Genomic DNA, 26196 nt, shown 5'->3' with positions numbered 1-26196 from the left:
AGTCCAGTTCTGCTACACGAGCATCAGATGTGAGGTGAGGAGTTTTGGGGGTGTGGTCAGTGTTTCAGAGGTGTTTAGTTGAGACAGAGTCAGTTGTCTCTGCTGTGCTTTGTGCACAGGGACATTGTCGTACAGAACCAGGTTTGAGTTCCGGTGAGGGGAAAGAAAACATTACGGCTTTTCACACTTGAAATTGTTAACCCTGGGTGATACTAAACCCTGGGTAAACGGAATCCTGGGTTATCTGTAATCACGTTTCACACTGCTCATACCATACCTGGGGTCACCTGTAAATCCTGGGTATTCATTAATAGACGTTTCACATTGTACATTCCTAAACCCCGGGATCTTATTTGCATATTTGCGGTGTCGCCGTCACGGCTTTTCCCACGTCTTATTAAAAAAATAGCATGCGTAGGTCTTCAGCCATTTTAAGCCTCATGAGTGGCACAAAGGCAAGAAAAGAAAGACAAAAGTACAAAGGAAAGCAAAGTATGTGAATATTTCTATTGAATTTCTTTTAAGTGTGGAAAGTCTAGTGTATACTTTAGAGTAGCGTCATTGTTTACAGTTGCATCCTCCTCTCGGAAATGATGGGTCGCTCCCAGAAGTCCACTTTCGAAATGACAAAAACAACTTTTATGTATTTAATAAACGCTTCGAGAGGCCACATTATGAAAGTCAACACTTCTCTACAAGACGCTATCGATGCAGAACGGATAGTCGCAATTGCATTGTGGTCCTTAGCGACCAACGCGGAGTACGGCTAATTTGTCATTCAGTTCCTTAAATACTCTGTTATTTCTGACCATGCCGTCCAATTTGTCTTGAACAGACTTTCCTGACCACTTTTCTGAAAGAATAATACAGTGTCCTCATCACTCCAGTTCACACGCTTTCCGTCTTTTGACATTTCTTACTTTTCCCTTACCGGCTGCTGTTTACACGACGCGTGTTTCCTGTTACTGACGTGACATGAGCCTTGCTGCTGAATTTCTGATTGACTGTCTGTTGCCAAGTGTCCAGCAGCAACAAGCAAACACTGCTCCGTTTCACACTGAACAAACTTGTGGCAAATGTGGTGCTAACCCTGTTCCGGAGCAGGGTTTCATAACCCCGGGTAAAAAGTGGTGCTAACACCGCTTTCAAATTACAGGTGTGAAACGTTTCGTTACCCGGGGTTAAAAGTGGTGTTTAGAACGGCAATAACCCGGGGTTAAGCGTGAAAAGTGTGAAAAGCGCCTATTCTGTACAATTTTGTGGTCAGAGATTGGGGAAGAGACACACATTAGTGATGATGGTCAGGGGGGCACAAACTTTTGCACAGTTACAGTTTATTTACACCATGTGAAGTAACACCATGTGACACCTTATTACCAAACTACTGATCTACTAGGAGCGGTTTGTGTTTCAGCTCCAGTTTAAGACTCAAAAGTAATGGCACCCCTGAAATGTTAGTAAATCATGTCAGAATACTCATTCATTTGGTCCGTCACATGGTTTTACTGCCGGTTTGAATAGTTCACTGTGCCTCCGGGGGAAAAAAAACCCAGCTCCTGAAGTCTTCATCGCTCGTATCGACTCGATCCTGCCATTCTCCGAAGTCCCATTTAATGCACTTTCCCCGGAGCAGATAACGGCAGCGTGGCTGATCCTGTTTAAAAATGACCTTTAGGAAGTGTTTTAGTAGCTGTCATGACAATAAGCTGCATTTTTCTGTCATTTTCATACACTTGGGAATGTTTACATGGAATGAATTATGCATGAATTGAATGAATCGAGCACAGACAGCTGAGGAGACGCACACACACACACACACAGTAGTGAAGATCTGGCTATGGGCTCCTCTGCATTATTTAAAATGCCATTAAAAATGCAAAAGATTGGGTTTGAGAAGTAGGTAAGACACGTGTGTGTGTGTGTGTGTGTGTATGTTTATATCTTAATGGGGACTAACTGTCCCTATAAGGATAGGAAGGTCCGCACAAAGGTAATAATGAATAAAGAGAATGTGTGTGTGTGTGTCTTTGTGTTTGTGTGTGTGTGTGTGTGTGTTCATATCTTGGATCTTGGTGGGAATCAACTGTCCCCACAAGGACATTAATATCGCACATGTGTAAACATTGCATGAACTGGTTACATCAATAATTAGGAAGATCCACAAAAAGATAGTGTGTGTGTGTGTGTGTGTGTTTGAATTTACCTAGAAAAGAGATGTGAAATCTGGTAAAAGAACAGATGGCACAGCAGTTGGCCTGAACGAGAAGTGAAAGATGAACGAGACGGAAAAAAAAAAAAATCTCAAGACAGACAGACACACACACACACACACACACACAACTTTACAGAGGAAAGCAACAACGAATCAGCAGTTTGTATATATAGGTGCCATTCAGTGAGTATGAAGGAATATGGTGCGTGGAATGAATGAGGCATGAAGGAAAGGAAGGTGAGGAAAAGGAAAAAGAGCAGAACGAGGAAGAAGGGACGGTTTTTCAATACATGATGAGAGAGAGAGAGAGAGAGAGAGAGAGAGAGAGAGAGAGAATCTTTAATTAAATCAAGTAGCTCTGATGTGACTCCGGCACCACTGAACGTTTTGCCGCAACATGGAAATAGATCTCTGTGGTGTGTTGCGTGAAGGCATAAAAATGCTAAATGGCTCCATTACAAAACAAGACCCATGTTTATTCACAGCGAATCTGCAGAGGGACATTAAATATGAACTGGAAAAGAAACAGAAACATTTCTGTGGAACAGACCGGAATGCTTCACAACACTATGACACACAAACAGAATTTGTCATTCATGTAACATAGTCGCAAAACCACTAGCTGAGACAAGACCGTGTATCACCTTTAAATATCCATTTTCAATTCTTGATTGCTTGAAATGTATCCGTCGATTAAACTGACAGCTAATAAAAAACTAGCATGCAAACAAGCTAATCAACAGTTACTAGCGTGTTCACACTAGCAATACGTGACTTTTAAGTTACACAATGACTTTAATAAACTATGGAGAACTCTGTAATGTAAATAAACAAATAAAAAAAGGATTTGTGATTCATGTAACATTCAGTTTGCTTGTTGGTAGCGAATGTTGTAGCTAGTCTATCACATTAGCATGAACACACCACATTCTGGATTCTGATTGGTCTGACTGGTTTTCAAACAACAAAGATAGCGACATTAAAGAACTCATTCTGTTTCAGTAACAGCTTGTTCAGGGCGCTGGTGGCTCAGTTTTGGGTTTCTCGCCTACCATGTGGAAGGCCCGCGGTCGATTCCCAGCCTGTGCCCAAACCCCAGCCACTGGATGCAGTGCCGGTCCCAATCGTCAGGAAGGGCATCCAACGTAAAACCTGTGCCAAGTTGTTGTGCGGACCAGTTGGTCCGCTTTGGCCACCTCATAGGGAGCAGCCGAAAGATCAACAACATTCAGTAACAGCTTGGTAATAAGCATGTTTTATATCAAGTTACTAAAGAAAACACTTTAAAACAGTTTCTAGTTTCAGTACATAGTAAAAGTCATCGCTAAAGAATAGTTAAAGTTTTAGGACATTAAATTGAATGCAGTTTTATTTTCTTGAAGCTTTAAACTTCATTAGGAAATAAATCAATAAACCAATAAATGTGAAATATATTTAACCAAACGCACGATTAGTTTTTATTTATTGCCTTCATTTATCGATCAATTGGAAGCGTTATTTTCAAGTAAGTGAAATTCAGTAGCGCTACAATGTCTCCCTCTGCTGGTTAATCCGAGACATTACAGTTGCACCTACAGTGCAGTTTACGTCTTCTGACACTAGATGTCGCTAAAACTGCAACAAATATTAAGCAGCCATTTTCCATTAGTCTGTATAATACTTTCGTAATGACATTTTTTAAAAACAACAACAACAAAATATTTCTGAGCCAAATATCATTTAAAATACTACTTACAGGATTCTGAATAGATTTGAAATATGATCACAGATTTTCACCCAGAATATTCTCTAATATTCTATAATTTTTTTTTTTTTCTTGCATTTGTTTACATTTCCATTTATTCATTAATTTACATTTATTTACATCAAGTGACTTACAACTAAGGCAGAATGCAGTCCAAGGATAAAGCTTCAAAGGTAAAGGTTTCAAGGACTTACCAGGGATATGAACTAACAGCTGAGACAAATGAGCTAACAAATGAGATCTGTTTCTCATTTACACCTGCTTAATTTAATTTTGTTTATGCTGTTTTTTTATTTAAATTTTTTTTCCCTCTCAACTGCTATTATACAAAAAAATATAATAATAAAAAAAATATAATAAAAATTATAATAATTAATATATATATATATATACACACAAAAAAAATCACACACATCTGTCTATGTACAATAAACTTAGTCAAAAGAAAAAATCCTATTACAATAAACCTGTCATTTGCTTTGCTGTTAGAGCTTTCTGACCAATTAGAATTGAGAAAAAAACAAAAAAAAACATTTGGTTCATTTGTCTTGAACTAAATTTCACTTTTTTCCTTGTTCTTCTTCTCTTCTCATGTGAATGCTAGATGTTACTTCTCTCTCTGTCTCTGTCTCTCTCTCTTTGTCTCTCTGACTCTCTCTCTCTCTCTCTCTCTCCCTGTCTCTCTCTGTTTTCACACACACACACACACACTTGCTCTCTTACTTTCTCAATATCAGTTGGTGATTAAGTATTGATATCAGTCTCAAGTGGCCGAACTGATATTAGGTGTACAGGTGCAGTCTGCTACCTCTCTCTCTCTCTCTCTCTCTCTCAGCCACACACACACACACCTATTGTTAGATGAAGCATTAGGTTCAGATGACACTATATTTAGGCAGTTACGTTACATTACACTAAACACTAAGATTTTCATTTATTTAATTACATAACCATTTAAGCCACATACTTGAACAGCCTTCTCCGATATCCACACGCTGTATACTGTTACTGATCCACTAGACCTAGTCTTAAAACACACTAAAACCCAAACCACTACCAATAAAATTGTTGTACAATGAAAGAGTTTTGGAGAAACAGAACATTCATCGCTTTCAACAAATACAAACACTTGTCTCTATACACCTCCCATCATAATGATGACTAAGCACTATGCGTCCTTTATAAAGCCCTTATAAACAGTCCCAGAGCTCAGGTACATGCACTGTCAGCTTGAGCACACAGTTTAATTAGAGAACATGAACTACACCAACTGCAGTGCCTGAGGGACTTTTAAACAAATGTGTAGTGGGGGAAAGAAAAGAAGAGAGAGAGAGAGAGAGAGAGAGTAGATGTGTGTGTACAGGGTGGGATAATGTTTGACATCCTTTAGCTCTTAGCCTGAAAAACACACCACAGTAAACAATACACTTTTAAGTCTTCACACACACATTAATTAAGCCATTTTTTTATTTTTTATTTATTTATAGAATCGCAGGGTTTATGGTTAAATAAAGGTGCATAAAACAAACTCCAATCTTCCAAGCGTGTCCTACATTGTACAACCCACACAGACTCACTTCACAGAAACACGAACCCCAGCAGCGGGGGAATATCATGAATGATTCAAACACAATCCTCATCTCTCTCTCTCTCTCTCTCTCTCCCTCTCTCTCTCCGTCTCCCTCATTCACATACACACAAAATGACACTCAAAGATCACATTGTCCTTTGTCCAGGCTTTTCTTTGAATGAAAGCTTGTTTATCAGAGTGTTATCCATGTCTGTGTGTGTTATTTTTGTTGAAAGAAAATCTTGTAAGCCTATACACATAAGGCTGTAATTATGTTATCTAAAACTATAGTTATGTTCTAATGGCTTTTGAAGAACATCCAGATTCCGGGTACCTTATCTTTTGAAACTGTCAGAGGTGAGACCTTTTTACTGTTTTGTTGACCTCCTCCCTGGTGTCTGACCTCAACGTAGCAGAGCCTATTCTCTATCTATGAGGGTAAAGGAGGAATTAAAAAGAAGCCCAGGCCTTGGCTTTTGTTTAGCCCTCTTGCTGGCTTTCTCTTACCATTGAAAAACATGCGTACAGTACAAATAGTTTCATCCAGAAGTACTTAACAAAATTAGACTTACACAGTGGATCTAACTTCATGCACATCCAAAAAGCCTTCATCTGACCTTTATTACCATTACAAATATAAGCTGATTGATCCCCTATTGTTTGATCAATGTCCCTTCCCTTGAGCAGGTTTTGATGTGATGATCTCAACATGTAAATCATGTATACCAAGTCCTGTCCATGGTTTTGTAGAACCTGTTGATCCAGTTGGAGAAGTCTGGATTACACCAACCCTCAAAAGTTCTTGTGATACATCCAAGATGCCCAGGGAGTGGAGCTTAACAAAGCTAAACTGTAATATTATTTGCAGAATCCAGTGGCTCAATCGCCTGTGACCTAAAACGTTCAAAATGCACCGAATCCGATGGTTTTAGCAGTGCTGCATTCTTCATCACCCTGATCCTGAGCTGATTCCTCGAAAAGCACTACTGGGACCAGCAGAATGAAATTGATGTTGTATGATGAATGAATGATGTAGGAAACACTGTAAGACTATCAATCAAGGCAGCGGTTCAACAGAAAAACTGATGTTTTGTTGAAACTCCTGAAGAACATCAACCTGAACAAGCAATTTTTCTTCAATTCTGCATAGAAACTCTCATATTCTGGGAAATATCTTGATAGTAGTGCTCAGAATTACCAACCCACACCACCAGAAGTCCATCTGTGAAGCCTTTTGCTTACTAATGTATACAAGAACAGCTCATTCACTGGGTCTATAGAAACAACCAGAAATCTGGTCAGTGGGTGAAGAGATTTGGTGACCAACAATGATGTAAAATCATATAGGTGCTCAATCTAGAACATCCTGATTACTGATTTTTTCATTACAGATCTGAGAGTGTCAAAAGTCTTCACCACCATTCTGGTAATCATTGACCACTGGCCAAGGTCGGTCGCTTCGCCCCACTACCTACATTTCCTATGGCCCTGGAAAACAACTCCCACTTTTATTTAGATTAAATGGTCTTCCCAAAAGATGCAGTTTACTTTGCATATTTGAAACCCATATTACCTCTAGATACCACCTACAAATCAACAGCAAGGTGCAAAGATTTCATAAGGAAATTGGAACAATCAAGACTTGAGCTGCTACCCGCCTTGGGCCGAGTACACCTAAACCTCCCTCAGCCATTCCTTTATGGGAGTCGCTCTTTTCCCATGCTTCCTCGGTTACCAACCTGCACTACAGTCGGGAGAGTCAGCCAATGTCCTGGCCATTGATGAATAGATAAGGAGTGAGCAGGCCTGGGAAGGGAACTGGCACATATCTAGAGATGATACAATATACAAGAAGGTCTAGACCTGATCCTCGGCTACCCCTGGGTCGGTCCACCCGTCTCAGTATTAGCCTGGACTCCAGTTTACTACATCTGAGTTACTTCCTAGAAGTATAATATACTGTACAAGGCATACATACATGTGAAGCCTTGCCAATCAAGCGTTTTGTGTCAGAGGTTTTTCTGACTGAAATTGCTTTACTGCCTTCTTTTTGATGCCTCTCTGTGTTGGTTCCTTGACCCTCAGGTTAAGAAAACCACCTGCACACTGATTGTCAACTGTCTTATCGAAGTCACCTGAAGCCAAGTGTCATTTATTCATCACCACCGACCACTTGGTCACAGTGGATCCTGGGAAAACTGGGAAGGATCTAGGAATACACTCTGAATAGAAGGCCAGTCAATCAAAGGACACCACACCCATATTAACAGATGTATTCCACACTCATTTACAGACAGAGAAAACACAAGCAACTCCGCCCAGACTGTAACCTGAGCACAGGATCAAGCTGGGGACCCTGAGGCAGAGGTGCTACCTGCTATGGCAACGTGCCAAGCAACAATTTTTTTGCAAATATAAAAGTGAAAAAAATTCAAGTGTTTTCTTTTTAAATGGCCTCTCGGAAAGATTATTACAGGTTTCACCCAGTTGTGTTAGTTGTAGTGATTTGCAGAACGTATTCTGGCAACCTGTGATAAACATATGGTAAGTGATTACACACGTTTTTATTCATATATATATAACTTCTAGTTCTGGTCTTTATATCCTGTTGAGGTCAAATATTATAATGATGCCATGTGACAGACTTTAACATTTACATTTCCAGATTTTCTTTTTACATTTCCATTTTTCTTACAAGAAAAGAAATCAATTTTTGGACAATTTTAATATTCATATTTTTAGTTTGAAAATATATTTTGAAACCAGTAAAAATTATTTTTATAGTATATTTAGTTTTCTTAAAGGTTTACTCACCAGTTCTAATCCCATTCCACTTATTTTAACATGTATAACTTATTTTAACATGTATAATTTAATCTACTTATGGAAAAAAACAATGTTACTGCTTTTTTTTAATATGTTTATAATAGGAAATAAGTTCTCACTGTGATTATAAGCATCATTCACATCAGTCTCCTCACCTAAGGTAAAAGTGACTTATCATGCTAACAGCTCTGAAATAATGCTCATTTATAAAGTCAGTCCTGTTCAGTCCGCTAAATTGAAGGTAAGTTCATCATGTGTAAGTGCAGGAGCATCACAGACATTTTTAACAGCCAGTATTTGATTACAAACCCAATTTAGGCTTACACAGATCAGACATAACATTCTGAGCAGTGCCAGGTGAAGTGAATAAGACTGATTATCTCCTCATCATGGCATCTGTTAGCGGGTGGGATATATTAGAGGCAGCAAGTGAACATTTTGTCCTCAAAGTCGATGTGTTAGAAGCAGGAAAAATGGACAAGTGTAAGGATTTGAGCGAGTTTGATGAAGGGCCAAATTCTGGTGGCTAGACGCCTGGATCAGAGCATCTCCAAAACTGCAGCTCTTGTGGGGTGTTCCCAGTCTGCAGTGGTCAGTATCTATCAAAAGTGGTCCAAGTAAGGAACAGTGGTGAACCGGCGACAGGGTCATGGACGGCCAAGGCTCATTGATGTACGTGGGGAGTGAAGGATGACCCGTGTGATCCGATCCAACAGATGAGCTACTGTTGCTCAAATTGCTGAAGAAGTTAATGCTGGTTCTGATAGAAAGGTGTCAGAATACACAGTGCATGATGGGTCAGGGCTGTTTTGGCAGCAAAAGAGGGACCAACACAATATTAGGCAGGTGGTCATAATGTTATGCCTGCTCAGTGTATATCTGTATTTTGCTATTGTCCAAAAAAATTGTTGAAATTGTGAGGAATTCCCAGACTTCCACATATTTCTGTAAAAAATGAATAAAACATGAATATGAATTAATTCATAATAAAATTGTGTTTTTAACTTATTATTATATTATAATATTATATGTGTGTGTGTGTGTGTGTGTGTGTGTATTTTTTTCCACTTAAAATATTTTATCTATTTTTATTTACCACAAAAGACAAAAATAACCTATTAAGTTCACAATTTATTTTAATTTATTAAAGTCCTATCTAAACGCCAGGTTTGTTTAAGTCCCACACTTCTGATTTTTACAGTTAATAAATGGCACATTTTATTTATTTCCAATGAAAATGTATTTCGCAAATGTTAAATAATAAATATTAAAATAAATGAATATGATATTTTGCTCTGTAAATATCTCTCCTGTGTTTATATGTCCTGCCCAAACCGAACACATTTGGTTTCCATGGAAACCTAACGTATGCTAGCAAAAGACCGTTATTAAGTATAAGATAAGTGTAAAGCTACTATAAGTGAAGGAAAAAGAAAAAGAAAAAGAAAAAGGTAGGCAAAATATTATATTTTTATATTGGATAATTCCCTTTTTAGTATAGGGAAGGGTTTATGACTGATGTGTTTTGAAATAGAGCTTTTCCGTTCATGTTAAATTCAGATATTGTTGCGTCCAAGCTAACGTAGCATAGCATGCTAGTTATTATTTATAAGAAAAACAGCTCATAGCGTTAAAACATGTTGGGAAATGGATGTATAGATTGTGTGTGTGTGTGTGTGTGTGTGTGTGCGCGCGCGCGCCTGAGAATCAACACTGCTTTTATTGACATACTTTAATAGTTAAAGGGCTGAACCATGAAACTAAACACTAAATGAATATCTTGACAGACATGATGTCAATGTACGCATGTTTATACATGGACTACGCCTGTGCTTAAGCACACCTGGCGTTATTATAACAGATCTTTGTAAAGAAAGGCCGACTTTTGTCTTCTTATTCTTCCTGAACAAATCAGAACGGCCTTTCGTTTCCCCGTGCGCGAGACTCCTGGCCACGCCCTCAGCCCAACCAAACCCCTCCCCTGCCACCTCGTGGGTTGCGCGCGCTCCCAGTTCCACCGACTTCGACGTCCTGGAGAGTTCGTTCCTCGCGCTGTGGCCATTTTATTATTTCGCCAGCAGTATTGGGGATTTAATTTCGCCTACCTCCTAGAGCCCGGGACCTGAATTTTTATTTCCGAGCAGATCCAACACCGGATCCATACCTGCACGCAGGTAAATTAGAGCGCGCGCAGGACGGGGGGGGAGGGAGGGGGAGAGAGGGGGGGGGTAGAGGGAGAGAGAGAGAGAGGGAGAGAGAGGGAGAGAGAGGGAGGGAGGGAGAGAGGGGGGGGGTGTTAAAGACTGACCAAAACTGTGACTTTTTACGTGGTGTCAATAACTCTTTTCCTTATATTATAAACACCCTCACGTTAAAGTAGACGTTTTCGATTTGGGATACACAAGTCACGTTGCTTTGGGAGTAGGCAAATTAGTTAAAGATAACCTTTAACAACATTATACGACATGGACTTTGCTCTGAAACAGTGACCTTACTATTAACTCAGCATATAATCAACATGAAATAGTGTTGAATCTAGTGTTTCGGTTCCAGGTGTGACTAACAGGTGTGTGTGGGAGAGAGAGAGAGAGAGAGAAGTAGTAGTGTTTTCCATGAGTAAGAGATGAATGAGATCAGCTAGACTACAGACACAAATAAGGGAGTGTTGAAGTCGCCCAAATGGCTTTGACACTCCTTAGATATGACACACGGCTTTTCCTAAAGCTAAACTGTACTTTTCGCGTTGCTAGGCTGCTAACATCATTCATACGTAACCCTGACACTTGTTTATGAATGTGTTTTAAATCTTTAGAGATTTAAAAATATATCACTCCTTCCCAGGTTTCATCCCAGCAGCGAGGAAAAGTAGGGCTTATTTTTATTTTTTTATTTATTTCTGAGAACGGGAACTCTTTCTGCATCAATATTTAACGACCGGTTCGCTGTCGTTTGACACTGAACCCCGGAATTGCTCAAGAAACACCAATCCGGGGTGGACAAAGTGGCTTTATAATGAAATACCTCAGGTCATAGCTCAGTGTCATGATTTCACTTTCTCTATAAATTCCTCAGTGACACCGTAGAGTATGACTTACAATGTGTGTTCAGGCCCAAGATGAACACTTTGTGAACCAGCTTTATGATTACAGCAGCAGGTCTAAGCTCAGGTAGAAATCTATCCAGGTGACATTATCCACTGGAGCAAGGGTCAGCAAGTGTTTTTACGATCTTGCATTATGTCCTAAATGAACTCTTAACAGCTTAGAGTTATATAAGGCTCATATATTAAAATCGAAAGGAGGAACAGCGCTAGTTTTATTCCTCGATCCATATGTCAGACCTGCCCCTGGGACTCACTGGCAGGTCCTGGAGGATTTGTGTCACACCTGCTGGGTTAACACTAATAGTGTTGAATTTAGTGCTTAGTATTTAAACACATAAGTCTAGCACTGTCTGTACTTCCTCCTTAGTATTATTCAGGTTTTCTCCTCAATACTTCATGCCCTGATTCAGTAGGTCATTTCGATGTGTGGCTACTTCAGTCTAGCACCTTAAAATGTGGGTAGTGTGTTCTTTTAAACTGAAAGATATATGATATATAATTATATGATCACTGACCACATTGTTTTTTATTAAATCAGTCATGCTGCTTTAGCGTTCTGTGCCAAAAGAGGTGTGTGTGTGTGATGTGAAGAGGGACGAACAAAGCCTGTTTGGCAAGTTTGACGTATATTGCACCTTGAGCACCTTTGTTTGTGCTTGCTGTTTGTGTGTGTGTGTGTGTGTGTGTGTAGGGGCAGGGATAATTTCACGTGTGCCCGTCGTCTTGTATACAATTCCTAGAGGACAATATGTACCTTAAAGTGACACACTATCACGATGCCACCGTGAAGAAATCTGACGTAGTTGTAACGCAAATGTTCACTATGATGAAAACTATGTCCCTCTGTTTAGAGAAGTCAGATAACAAGACTGCATTTCTACATTCTGTTGGTAAAATTTTTGAAGAGTCACTTGCACAGAGAGATGGTGCTTTTAAACTTCTTGCTTTAAGAGAAAATTATATTATAAAGCTAGTACCAGTACAACTTATTTATAAAACACTAGCTATTACGGTTCAGTTATGTATACGAAATAAATAAATAACACAACACGGTTTCACGGAAACGATCATGGACCCCTCTGCGGTCGTCTTTTATGATAGCTAGCCAGCTAACTGTTTCAAAAGAGCAAACTGAATAGTCAGCGCTATAGACTTAGCCATTTCTTTAGTGCTATTTTAAAATACCGTTAATGCCTTGAGCGGCCATGTTGATTTGACGTCACTTTCCGAACTCGGGGTTAAGGAGTCCAAGCACACGAGTAAGAGTTTTCTTTGTTTGTTGATTGGATAAATTTGACCGTTGATCCTTATATCTGTCTTGGCATGGTGCCAGGTCGGAACCAGAGCTAATAAGAGAAAATGACTGAAAATGCAGAAAATTTTAGCACAGTTTATAACATTATCAGTATTATGTCGTCATAATGAGCTGCCCAAAATCTGATTATAGAGTATGTGTATAAAAATATCATCTACAAGTAGAGACTTTTGACTTACTTACCAGATTAGCCAAGGCTATTGTTTATATATAAACAGAAATTGAAATTTCTTGAATTGTTTTATGTACATACGAATACGAAGACAACTTGATGACTGTGAAATTTACAATAAACCATATGATACAGATGCTCTTTGTATAGAAGTGTATTTCCTTAAACTGTACTACTAATATTTAATCAAATCATGACTTATAAATGTGGTCTTTTTTGTTTAAAAATAGTTCAATAAAATAGATTTAAATGTTAAAAATTCTTAGTATTGTAGTGGAAACAGGGTTGAATTTCTAGCATAGGATTTCTAGCATTAGTCTTTGAAACCTCATCTATATATTTTTGTATGTTGAAGCAATCATCTAGAAATTCTAAGTAGTTTTATTTCAGTGTTTAGAAATTCACCTTTTTCAGAAATCACCTATCATCAAATTTTCATTGTTCAAAGCAAATTTGGGTTTAGAAATTAAAGTAATAACTAGATTCAAGGCTTAACTGCTGATTCTTGGGTAGCACGGTTGCGTGATTTGTATTTTTTCTGAGGTGAATTTCCAAAAAACTGAATATCTGAACCCAGAATTTTTTACAGAATCAATTTTACAGTTATAAAAATTCAATGAATTTCTCAGTGAATTTGTTGGAAGCTATTTGTCAAGTCGATTCGAAGTTAATCAGATATTAAAACGCACTAAGCACTAATTCAATGAGTATTCGAGTACTAATAGACTAAGCAGGAGGCATTATTAGCCATTAAAAGATGACAACAATTCAAATAAGGATCATCCGTGTATTATCATTTAAATAAAATCTGTGGCAGGGCAATGTGGGGGGGAAAAAAAAAAAGAAAAAGCAAATGATGTGCAAATGGAGTTGTATCAGGTGTGGAATGAAACACCAGCAGCCAAATTGTCTCTAATCAGCCCTGCTGCTTTGCCTCGATGACTTATACAGTTTATTTTTGCAGGACCTTCACATGCATGTTTAACATTCGGTCTCTGATTCTAAACTGACTTTCCAAAGAAGAAAAATTGAAAATCGTGTAGAAAAAGAAAGAATATAAAAAGCTAATATGTGACAGAGGAAGTCTTATATTCCTTCTTTCTTTCTTTTTTATTATACCAAACTAAATAAAACCAATCTAGAAAGAGGAACTTCTTACCTTCCTGCTATTGTAGTAAAACTAGCTGACGGTTACAGCATGAAAAAGCAGGAATATTCTGTAATTACCCAAAGTCTAGTCATCGAATTATCTATTTCACTCACAACTGATGTATAAAATATGCCTTACTGTGTGTAGATCATTTAGTCATCTTTATTTCACACTTGTTTGAGGTTTGTGAAAATTTAATAAATAAACATGTTTCTAGCTAAAACTTCAAAATACAGGATGTACTTGAAGCAAATGAACAGTGATTGTGTGTACAGATTAATTCAGCTGAAGGCCAAGTATTAAACTAGCTAATTATATTCACTTGGATTAATAGTGAGAAGATTTATCACAACTATGCCTGGGCTTGTTAAACTGACCAGAAAAACCTCTTAAAATAGCGAGAACTTACTTCAGCAAATATTAAAGTCGCTAGCTAGCCTACAGGGCAAGTACAATTTGCTGATATTTTGGTTGCTATAAGTAACTAGGCAGAAAAAAGAAAAGTTAGTTAGTGTTAGCTAGAGATGTACTTTAATACCAAGTTAGCTACATTAGGCATATTCTTTCTCTTTAACTACATTTCTTTATTCTTTTCATGAGGATTATGACGGCTTTGTTTCTTCGGATTTTATTTCTCTCCTCAGTGATTCCTGATTCAAAAACGTTTGTGTGAATGAATGACGTTCATGCAGAATAATTTAGAAATAAAAAGATTAGTCACAAACGCTGTGCCGTAACTCGCCACAGCCACCTCGAACAAACATCCCATGCAAAATCCGAATTTCCATATTGCCCCCACCCCCATCCGACTACACACACGGCGTAATTTACGCAACTTATCTCACTAAATTATCCACAGCATGCCCAATTTTCCACTTCTTTGTACATGCAAATTAGCACCGGTTATTTGGGATCCTAGTGAATCAGGGTCATAGTGTCTGGAACAAGTCCACATTGTTAAAGGAGATGGTTGTGCGAGTGTTGTTAATTACCACAACAAGGAAAGTAACAATGTCACTATATGACTTTTTATATAGCATTTAAACACTATATAACTTAATACTTACCACATTCAACAAAAAAACAAACTTAAAATCAAAACATGAACAAACAAATAATCCTCGTCATTGCGTCACTCGGCGACTCTTATTGATGTAGCTGTATAAGATAAAATGAGATAAGATAAGAAAGAACTTTATTAATCCTGATGGTAATTCTTTTGCCAGAGACTGCTTCAGATTACGAGAAAAATAAATATAAATGAAAAATAAATGAAATATTCTACACATACAAAATGTATTCAAGTACAATGAAGGTGCTAGGAAACAAAGAACATATAGCGCATTATATGATATTGCACATGGTGAGAAAGTTGAACCCCCTGCTCGCTAGGCCGGAAAAAAAATATCTTGCTAAACAATTTAGTCATCTAAAAGCCTAAAGAAGGCAGGAAGATAATCATTTCAATCGTTTCATGTTTGTAGTATAAGAGAGAGTGATAACAATACAGCTGTGTGGTCAGGAACTGCTTGGTGGAAGCGGCAGTCACCGAAACTGATTTTTAATTGAATCACATCAATGTTCAAATGTTTTGTTCCAATGTGAAATATTTCTACAGCATCTGAACATCTGCTCAATCCGAATAATGCGTTCGTACTCAAACCCATTGTTGATGTCGTGAACAGTTTAGCACTTTGTCCTGCTAAACCTTATTTATCCAGGTAATGCAAAGAGAACAGTTAACAATGTAGTATACAGCCAGACAGTCGTAGCTGGTGTAGCCCTGTGCTGTTTATGCTAAACAGGTGGAACTAATAGACAGAAGAATGACAAATTTCCTAATGACGATTCCTGCATCAACCAGGACGTCTCTCCGCAGCAGGGTGTTCTTCCTTCCTCTCCCAGAAGACCTTGCATTCACATCTTTAATATTTCCGACGACAATGACCCAGATCTGAGGAGCGATTAAAGCTCAGGCTAAAAGCTGCTAATGGAGGGGGTGTAATTGGATCCCAGGCAGGGTGTAAACTCCGTCTGGGAGGCCAGCTTTATTATGTTTTAAATAGCTGCCGAGTTAATGACACTGGAGAAAGGCATTATGTGGAATAAAGTGTCATCGCAGACGGCGGTTATTCCCACATCACCCATCAAAATTTCTTGATATGGGATTAAACACTCATGTGTTCACCTTCACCTTTGTATTAATAATCGACGCGTTAGGAATTGACAATATTGTCAGTAGTAGGAGAAGACAGCAAAGGAAATAAATAATGGGAACAAGTCTAAATGAGCACGACGTCACCGGCCGAAAGGTGCCGGCCCTCTCTGGTGACTTCATCCTCCGATACTGGAGACGAGAGCCTACATGCACGCTATAGCCTCGATTCCAGGTAATAGTAGTATTTGGGAGTGTTGCACCCATGAGTCAGCCGTTAATTTAAATCAGCCATTCCTGTGTGAGGAATGGATTACACTCTTTTACTCCCAAAGTCACCTGGTGTGCAGTGTGAAGTGTGAAAGAGAAAAAGAGACAAATTCGAATTACTAGCCATTAAAAGAAGTGATTAGAGCAAAGTAGAGATGAAGTCATGCAAAAAATTTGGCTGCACCTGTCTCTCTCTCTCTCTCTCTCTCTCTCTCACACACACTTGCTGTCTTTTTGTGTGTGTTTGTATTTGCATACGTTCCTATTTCTTACAATACTACTACAAAATGTTCACGTTAGTTCCCTCAAATGAAGCGACTCCAGCCTTCCATATGAACGCCGCAGGGGCTCTCATATCATTTGTTTAAATAAATAGATGTTCTCCGCCGGGACGGCTGCTAGGTAACCCGACTCCAGTGTCAGAAACCCAAGCCGTGATGCACGGCACGGGTCGCCATGGCAACAGTCAACAAGTCCGGTCTGAAAACGAAAGGGTGTAACGGCAGTAGGCTCATCTGAAGCGCCGCAAGAAGAGTCCTGGGCGAAGGAGAAATCGAGCCACAGAGCCGTACAATCAGGACATTGTTTTACCGCAACAAGACAGGTGTGTGGTGAAGTTTGGGCGAATTTAAAACGACGTATAATCAGTGTGTGGGATAAAGTACGGATGCTGAGGGTCGTGGCGGTGATTTGTAACGAGGAGCTAAAATTTTTGATTCTGTATTTTTCCATATTTTTGTTTTGTGACACAAATTACATCTTTCTAGACTCCTCAGCGCCTCAAGAAAACCTGCCGAATGTTACAAAATGCTGGCACTGGAGACTCCTTCCTTAAACATTAAATAAACCTACACTCCACCTACTGCCATGCTCCAGTCTCTAATCTAGCATCTCTAATCTCTAATGGCATTTTAACGCAAATTATCTGACATTGAACAGGATGGATAAAATGTTATCAACTGTGAACACTTTAACATCACAAAGGTATAAGGTTACTGTAGGACTGTAGCCCATCTGTTGTCTGTCCAACAACAGTGAAAAATGGACCACCGCAGGACCACCGCTGACCATCTGCTAGTATTTCAGTGCCGGTGTGTTTTAGCTGACATGGTAGTGTGTGTAAGTGTGTAAATGTGTGTGTGTGGTCTTGTATGGTACAAATATAATATCGTGGCAGTTTTTGAGTCAATTCATCCATACATTAGCAAAGAAAAATTTTTAATATTTTGTCTGATGTCTACATGGCTGACATTTAATAAATAATCTCGTCACCAATAATATTATCAGTAAACATATACATATTTAAATCTTATCTTTTGCCTAAAAAATGAAAAATTAACATTTGTTTTTATTTGGTGAGAATACTGTATGTGTATTGTTAGGGGGGGAAGGAATGGGGCTGCAATGTAAAGGAGTGGGGTTTCATGTAAAGGATTGGGGCTTTCCATGTAAAGGGGTGTGGCTTGCATTTGAAGGGGTGGGGGTTGGGGTAATGGGGTGTGGCTTTCACATGCTGTCATTTATTTTGAAACATTTCGAAACGACCAAATGAATGAGCGCATGTTTTGTTTGCAGCCATCAAGCCATCGTCAACAATCCGCAGGCCAATGAACTGTTTTAATCACAAATACATGATAGCTAGCATGTTAATTTTTTCCTCACTATAATTTATAGCATTTGTGTCATCCACCAGTTAGCTACAAAAGAAAAACAGTAGCTTATATATATAGCTTATAAATAGTATCTTAAAAATAAATAAACACTAAGACAAAAATGTCATAATTGTGTGACATCTTCCTATGAAAAAAGTCCTAATTGTGAGAGAAAATTTACGTAATATTTTTGTAATAATTTAGTAATATTTTCAGTTTTTTTAAGGTCATAAATTATATGATAATTTTGTTGTCATTTTTTTAAAAAAGATATTTTTAAAGCAATAATTATGTTGTATTTTACGTACAGTGGAAACAAGCTTCCATTGTTTACTGACTTATGCTTTGTTAATCTTTTAAACGTACTGACTCCATGTCTGACGTTAATTTTTACACGATACAATTTATTGTCCCTGGCATAGATAAGATAAAAGTGAAAGTGTGTCTTTGTAGAAGTGATTTCAGAAAGCATCCTATGGCCATAAGTAGCCTAGCTGAATGTCGATCTTTAAAAGTTGCAAAGCCCAGTTTCTGAAGTCTAAACAGGATGTCAGGCATGAACAAGCAAAGCACCACCATAAGCAAAACAAACAAAAAAAAGAATAATAACAATCTGACAACAGTTGATAGATGTAAATAATAAAGTTGTAACTCGTTGGATCGGATTTATGTTCCGCAGTCAGCATGTTGAGATTCTTTTCCTGGATTTAATTTTTATCCAGGATAGATGAGGAATCTAGGTCGGGATTATCTTTAATTGGTCTTACAACACCAAGGTTTTAGGGTTATTGCATCTTGTTGCAGTTGCGAAACTTTAAGCGTAAGTTAGACTGCTGTTTCAACACTTTTAATGGTAGTGCTGGCTGTGACAATGGGTTTGGATGAAGCCATTGTTCTCTCTCCTGCTATTTCTCGGTACTGCAAGTTAAACAGATGGAGTTAAACATGTGAAAGGAAAGTCTGGATTTGCTGAGAGCTGCTGAAAATGATCAGATGTAAGCCTAGTGGTGTGAAGTTGTCAAGTTCTTATAGCTATCAGCCGTTTAACTGTTAACTTTAATTGACCGAGTTTAATCTAAACCTCATTATAACCCTAAACCTTTACCTAGACGTGTTTTCCATATGAACATGCAGCCTGATTTCGGTCAGCATCACTGCAGCCTTCCAACAGCTTTCCCAGACCGCCATACACTTATTTGCATTAGACAAGATTTGTAGTCACTGTTCATTCAATGTACCAAGAGCAGATCCCTGCTGGACAACAACTCCCTGTGTCTGAGCCACCGGTCTGTTTTTAAGGATGTTAGATATTGAGGACTTCGAGTTACACTGCTGTCTAGTAGATGCTGTTTTTCAGAGCCACGTGGACCAGAAATGTGCAACATTATTATTCCCATGAAAAAAGAAACAACTTTTGGTTTAGTGTTGTTAATTTTGGGCTTCAGTCCATTGTGTCCTGGACTTCATTTTTTGCTCCAGTGTTTCCTGAGCTTCTGTTTGTGTTCTAATATGTCCTCAGTTTTAGGTTTTGGTCTAGTGGGTTCAAAATCTTTGTTTTTGGTCCAGTGTGTCCTGAATTTTAATCTTTGGTCCAGTGTGTCCTGAATTTTAATCTTTGGTCCACTGTGTCCTGAATTATTACTTTTGGTCCAGTGTGTCCTGAATTTTTATCTTTGGTCCAGTGTGTCGTGAATTTTTACTTTTGGTCCAGTGTGTCCTGAATTTTTACTTTTGGTCCAGTGTGTCCTGAATTTTTACTTTTGGTCCAGAGTGTCCTGAATTTTTATTTTGATCCATTGTGTCCTGAATTTTTATTTTGGTCCACTGTGTTCTAAATTTTTACTTTTGGTCCAGTGTGTACTGAATTTATATGTTTGGTCTAGTGTGTCCTGAATTTTATTTTTGTGATTTAGTGCATTCTTAGTTTTGATCTTTGTTCCAGAATTCCTGGAATAGCATGTCCTGAATGTCCAGGATTTTCTGTCACACCTGTACACGCAAACAGATACTCAAATAAATCCAGTCAAGTGTGGTTTTAAAACACACACACACACACATGCATACACACACACGTACACATGTGGAGTATTTACAATCACTCATGACTGGGAGTGGTGTCATATCTGTTTTTGGGTGTGACAGCAGAGCATGTGAACTTTGTCCAAGTACTTTATCACAGAAATTATTGATTTACTGCAAAATGTTGTACATGCTGTTCTTAAACTATGATGTTGTCACATTAACACATGTTTACAACACATATTTAATAAGTATTAGATGTCTTAAAGCTTAAATGTTAAATAAAATGACTCACATTACCACATATACAAAAAAAAACAATAAAAAATCCCAAGAATCATGATAGTACATTATTAAAAATGTTCTAATCACAGTAAAGTTGTTTAGAGATGTACTAATCAAACACTTATTATCAGTAATGGGTAATGTGAATTATCTGATCCGTTTGCATGATCAGGTATTGATTGACACCTGAATGCAATTTGCATAACTTGGCAACAGAAGCTTGCACAGATCTGGCAAACAGGAAGTCAGTGTCAGTATTGTGACACCTCCGCTATTGGATTTAGTGCCTCTATAATTAACTGCATTGTTCAGTATGTCTGTTAAATTGGGGAAATTCCATGATGGGGAAGAATAATAAAGGAATACAGTGAATACTTTCACTGAAGCCTTTGAGCTTTGAGCATTACAGCAAAGTACAGTGACATGTCACTGTTTAATTATGGAATAAAACATTTTCAAGTACTTTTGTTTGAAAGGAATTAATCTCTAACTCGCATCACCCTGTCTTTCAAAATGATGCCTTTTATATGTATATGAAGCATAAAACTAACTGTTAAATTAATCATTAATCAACATTTCATCCATCTTCCCACAGTCATGAAAACCTCCTTTGGGCTGCTGGCCACAATACTGTGGTACCTCTTACCAAGTGTCTCATGGGCTGCTAAGATCATTGTGGTCCCTCCTATAATGTTTGAGAGCCACCTGTACATCTTTAAGACACTGGCATCGGCGCTACATGCTGAAGGTCATGAGACGGTGCTGCTGGTGTCGGAAGGGCGAGACGTGGCGCCTTCGGCGCACTACCGCCTGCAACGTTACCCAGGTATATTCAACAGCTCATCAGCAGCAGATGACTTCCTGCAGGCCAAGGTTCACAACATCTTCTCGGGCCGCCCGACACCGCTGGAGCTCTTTGACATCCTGGAGCATTATGCACAGAACTGCGACAGTGTGGTGGGCAGCAGGTCAGTGATGGCACAGCTGCAGCAGGAACACTTCGACCTGCTGCTCGTCGACCCTAACGAAATGTGTGGCTTCGTGCTGGCGCACATCCTGGGTGTGCCCTATGCTGTCTTCAGCACAGGCCTGTGGTATCCAGCAGAAGTGGGTGCTCCAGCACCGCTCTCCTATGTACCCGAGTTCAACTCCCTGCTAACAGACCACATGACACTGACACAGCGTGTGGCCAACACTGTTGTGTACTTGGCATCACGCATAGGAGTGCACCTGCTTGTGCTGCCCAAGTACGACCGAATCATGTGGCGACATGCTGTGCAGCCACCAGCCTCCATGCATGATCTGGTTCAGGGCAGTCGTCTATGGATGCTTTGTACTGACTTGGCTCTAGAGTTTCCTCGGCCTACATTACCTCACGTCGTTTATGTTGGCGGAATCCTCACCAAACCACCGAGCCCTCTGCCACAGGTAAGGGGTCCTAAATAGGGTGCTGACCCATTAAGGTGAATAATAAGGAAATGCATTATCCTGTGGAAACCTGGTGATTAGATTGCCTGATGCATTAGTTTTTGAAGTGAAAAACGGAAGTGAGTAGAATAGTACATTGGCAGGGTCTTTTTGGACCTGAAGAAGCACTTGTAGCAGAACAGGACGTTTGTATTTGTGTAACCCTCACTTGCCTCCACAGATATTCCAAGAAGACTTGTTCAGTCTCACACAAACTCTTGACTAATCATGCCTGCTTCCAGTTCTTTGGTCGTGACTCCACCAGATGTTAGATTTCACAGAAATACCCCAAACAATGACAACAAGGTCAGATTAAACAGTAATAAAATCAACCTGCTTTTTTTTGCTTTGCTATGCAAGCTTACTTTTTGCCACCAACCTGAGAGTAAAATGTCTAGCACCTGCACCATTTTTGTTCCCTATAGAATCCCAGTCTCAGTGGACATCAAACTCTCCTTAGAGAAGATTTCGAGTTCCCCAGGATTCCCCTAGTCCTTATGGTCAAGTCAGGTTTAAAACTCTCTCTCAGGTGGTCGTTCAGGTTTGCTTGGGCAGGGAACTTCTTTGTACAAGTCTCTATTACAAGACAGGACTTGTTCACTGTTGGTGTGAGATGGGAACAGTAGATCTTTAATGACTCTTGATAATGCATGAAGATGCATGAGTTTGTTTGTTATTTTGGTGCCCCACTTAAGTCATGTGGTCTAATTCACATGGCCCTGGAATGCAGACTTCTACTTAATCTTGGCAGCAATTATTCAAAAGAGACCATAGTCCCCAGACATGCTAAGGGTCATTCAAAATTGTTAGAAAGGACACAATGAGGGTCACTTTAGCATAGTCTCTGTGACCTGTTGTGGCACTCCAGGAGAGGTATTAGTGGTAGACTATTGAGGTGTGGCAGTGTAAATGTCCCTAGGGCAGCTTAGCATACCCTCATACTGGACTAGTTGCTGAATGGGTGAGGTGTGGCAGGCTACCATTCCCTCATACTAGACTAGTTGCTGGCTGGGTAAGGTGTGGCAGGTTACTATTCCCTCATATTGGACTAGTTGCTGGCTGGGTGAGGTGTGGCAGGTTATCAGTCCCTCATACTGGACTACCAGATGAAACCATTAGGTCATCCCAGAAGATGACTGTGATGACCTACTAGAGTTCCTGCTTTGTCAATTTTTGGTGAAGTCTTTTGTAATAATCCTTGTAGTTCTGGCTGATGTATAAGATTTAAATATTTTAAGTCAAAGGACAGAAAGCTGGCTTTACAAGTTCAGTAGATGAAAGATAATAGTGAAAAAATCTTTGGAGTTGCATGTACCTCAATTTCAGTATCAAGTGTGGGAAAAATATCATTAAGTGTTGCAGTAAAACATTTATTTGAAAATGTGAAAAGGTAGTACAGCGTTGTGGCTCAAAAGTCTGGCATCCAAAGTCTCTAGTAAGTCGCATAGTAAACGCTTTGTAATTGGTGCTGTATGACATTCATGGAGGTCAGTGAGGAACGTCAGACATTGGGGTGTGGGTTGCTTAATACAGTAACTGTTTTGTAATTAGGAGAGATCAAAAGCAAAATGCGTCAAAGGAAAGCTCACCCCCAAAATGTCAAGCAACCAACCTACAGCTTCCGAGAAATCCATGTATAGTGGCTTTCAAAAGTATTCAACCACCTTTATCAGGAAATGATCAGATCATATCAAAAGACAGCTGTCACGCCACCCAAGCCCTAGAGAGACAAGGCAAGATTACACTTTTTAAAAAATTTGATGATGCAGTGGTTACCACAAAGCAGCTAACATGCCCGAATATTTTCAACTTCTAATCAATAATAAATAAGACCACTTGATCTGACCCAAGACCATTTCTCACTTTGCTATGATGCAATTTATAATGATATCGTCATATTGCACAGCCCTCGTCGCTAAAACCTTTGCATACAATCGTGTTTTCCCTACTACTATACATCATCTTCTATATTGCTCCTTCCTCAAACACACTCTGTGGGATCACAAAGGCCGGCGTTATAAACGCGAGCAATTGCGAGAATCAGCACAGAGAACGGGAGTGGGGGGTTCTTTAGCTTAGACTTGCAGTTTTGGAATACCAATCACCGAAAGGAGCTCATTGTGTGCCTTCTGGGCCAGTATGTGATGAGGGTGTGCGTGTGTGTGTGTGTAGACATGGGTCGTACGATTAAATGTACCCATTGTGGAAAGCGTGCTGTGCAACAGTGGGACCAGTGTAAGGGACGGATTGTCAGTGCCAGGCCGACTCGGGCCACTCTGGTGCAGCTGGACTCACAACTGACACAAAACCTCTACTGATTCTTGGGATATGCTAGCACACTAACACAAACGTCCAAACACACCCTATGAACAAATAACGTTCTGCTGATCCTTTGCTAATATCCGAACAGTGAGCTAATATCCAAGTACTAACAGTACTAGCTTGTCTGTTATTGTATTTCTGTTGTAGTACCAGTGGATTGCACTGATTATTTGGAAATGGCGATGCGTTGGCAAAAAAACCATCAGTCAGTTTTCATGATTTAGCACACAGGTTTTGCAACATTAGCATTTGACATGTATTAGCATAGAGAAACTCATTCACAAGCGCATGGGATTAAGAACTGATATTATAGCTATTAGGAAGAGAAATTTACTAGACTTTGAAAGGTAAGTTTTACACTGATAAATCAATAACTGAGGAATGTCTTAAGTTTGACACTCATAACGAAACACACAAGGTCAAAAGTTCCTCTCTCTCCATTGTCCCCTTGTCTTTTCGTGGGACGTGAGGAGGAGCTTGAATGTTGGCATGACGTCAAGGGTAAATAAGGTCATTAGAGCAGCCACAGAGGTCAGAGACGGCACTGAGTACAGTACCGAGACTACATACACACTGCTGACAGAAAGGAAGTGTCCAACAAATGAGGAAAAGTTCAGTTTGTCTGTGCTTTCCCTGTCTGTGACGCACAAACAGAATTTAAATATATGTAAAAAAAAATTTTTGAATAAGCTTTATGGATTTTTAAAGCTGGGGTGTGTGTGTGTGTGTGTTTAGGAATTTGCTGCCTGGGTGAATGACACAGACGAGCACGGTTTTGTGGTGGTGTCGTTCGGCGCAGGAGTGAAGTACCTCTCTGACGACATCAGTTACAAGCTGGCAGGAGCGCTGAGCCGTCTGCCTCAAAAAGTCATCTGGAGGTAGGACTGCTGAAGCCCCACCCACAATTCTATTCAACTCAATTCTATGTTTTTATTAACCAGGGACTGATAAGAATTGTGTAGTCCTCATCAAAAGTAAACCAACATTGAGAAACCAGGTGGGAAAATATTTTAGTAGGAGTTTATTAGTAACTTGTATCATTTTGGCTCAGTCGCTTAACAGCAGGATTTGCACTTCGTTTCAAGATAAACCTGGGAAGATAAAACTCAGGGTTGAAGGTGACCACCGTGTAGTCCTGATGTGCTGAAGCGTATCATCTGATCTGCAGAAGCGTGTGAAAAGTGGACATGGTGTAAACGCCCGAGCCTGCACGGCTGCCTTCTCTTCATTAGTGTTTAAATAACAATAATCCCCCCCCCTTCAGGTTCATCCTGCAGGAAGATAATTACTGAGCCAGTGCTATACAAAAGAGACTGTAATCAAAATACTAGTTGTATCTGCTTCTGAAACGAGTAAACATTTATTTCAACTAATTTCCCCTCAACTACAGACCTTGTACCTGTAGATTCCACCATGACTGATTCTCACTTGAAGAGCTTCCTCACTCATGATTACGACATTGTCGTGCTGTTCAACTCGTAAATACCACACGACTTTAGCGAACAAAAATACCTCATTTCATTAAAATCTTGAAAAGTTGTTAAAACTTTTCATTCCTGTTACCACCCGAGGTTTGATCATTCTCCTGTAAGAATATCCTACTGTGATCCTCTGGTACCACAACGGTTTCCAGTCTCCGTCAACACGATCTGTTTATGGTTTCCTTCAGCATTGTGCTGCGTCAGCTAAACAGGAACAGGCGCTTCCCGTTATCGCTTACGTTAGAGCCGGTCTAAACATTCCATCCTTCACCTTTCTCTTAAATACAGCGTACACAAATGTGCCGTTTAAACAATTATATATACCGTTCACATGGAAGCCCCTATGGAAGTTGTTACTTTGGAAACGAAGTGCACGCTGTCAATCAACACTACCTGACCAATCAGATTTGAGCAACCAACAGCACTGTGGTGTAATAAAAAATAACCGTATAA

The 26196-nt window shown here is 39.4% G+C and overlaps 1 protein-coding gene across 1 annotated transcript in view; it reads left to right on the top strand.

The window, feature by feature from the left end:
* Positions 1 to 10337: 10337 nt before the first annotated feature.
* ugt8 (UDP glycosyltransferase 8) overlaps positions 10338 to 26196 on the top strand; it is a 27049-nt gene continuing 11190 nt past the window's right edge. The window contains exons 1-3 of the mRNA XM_058384737.1: positions 10338 to 10526; positions 21069 to 21901; positions 24998 to 25140. Coding sequence (XP_058240720.1) covers positions 21071 to 21901; positions 24998 to 25140 — 974 coding nt within the window. The 5' untranslated portion in view covers positions 10338 to 10526; positions 21069 to 21070. The remainder of the gene's footprint in view (positions 10527 to 21068; positions 21902 to 24997; positions 25141 to 26196) is intronic.

The sequence above is a fragment of the Hemibagrus wyckioides genome, linkage group LG29, assembly GCF_019097595.1.
Source record: "Hemibagrus wyckioides isolate EC202008001 linkage group LG29, SWU_Hwy_1.0, whole genome shotgun sequence".
NCBI classification, from domain to species: domain Eukaryota; kingdom Metazoa; phylum Chordata; class Actinopteri; order Siluriformes; family Bagridae; genus Hemibagrus; species Hemibagrus wyckioides.
Note: the sequence above shows the minus strand (reverse complement) of the source record. Positions and strands in the feature narration are given on the sequence as shown.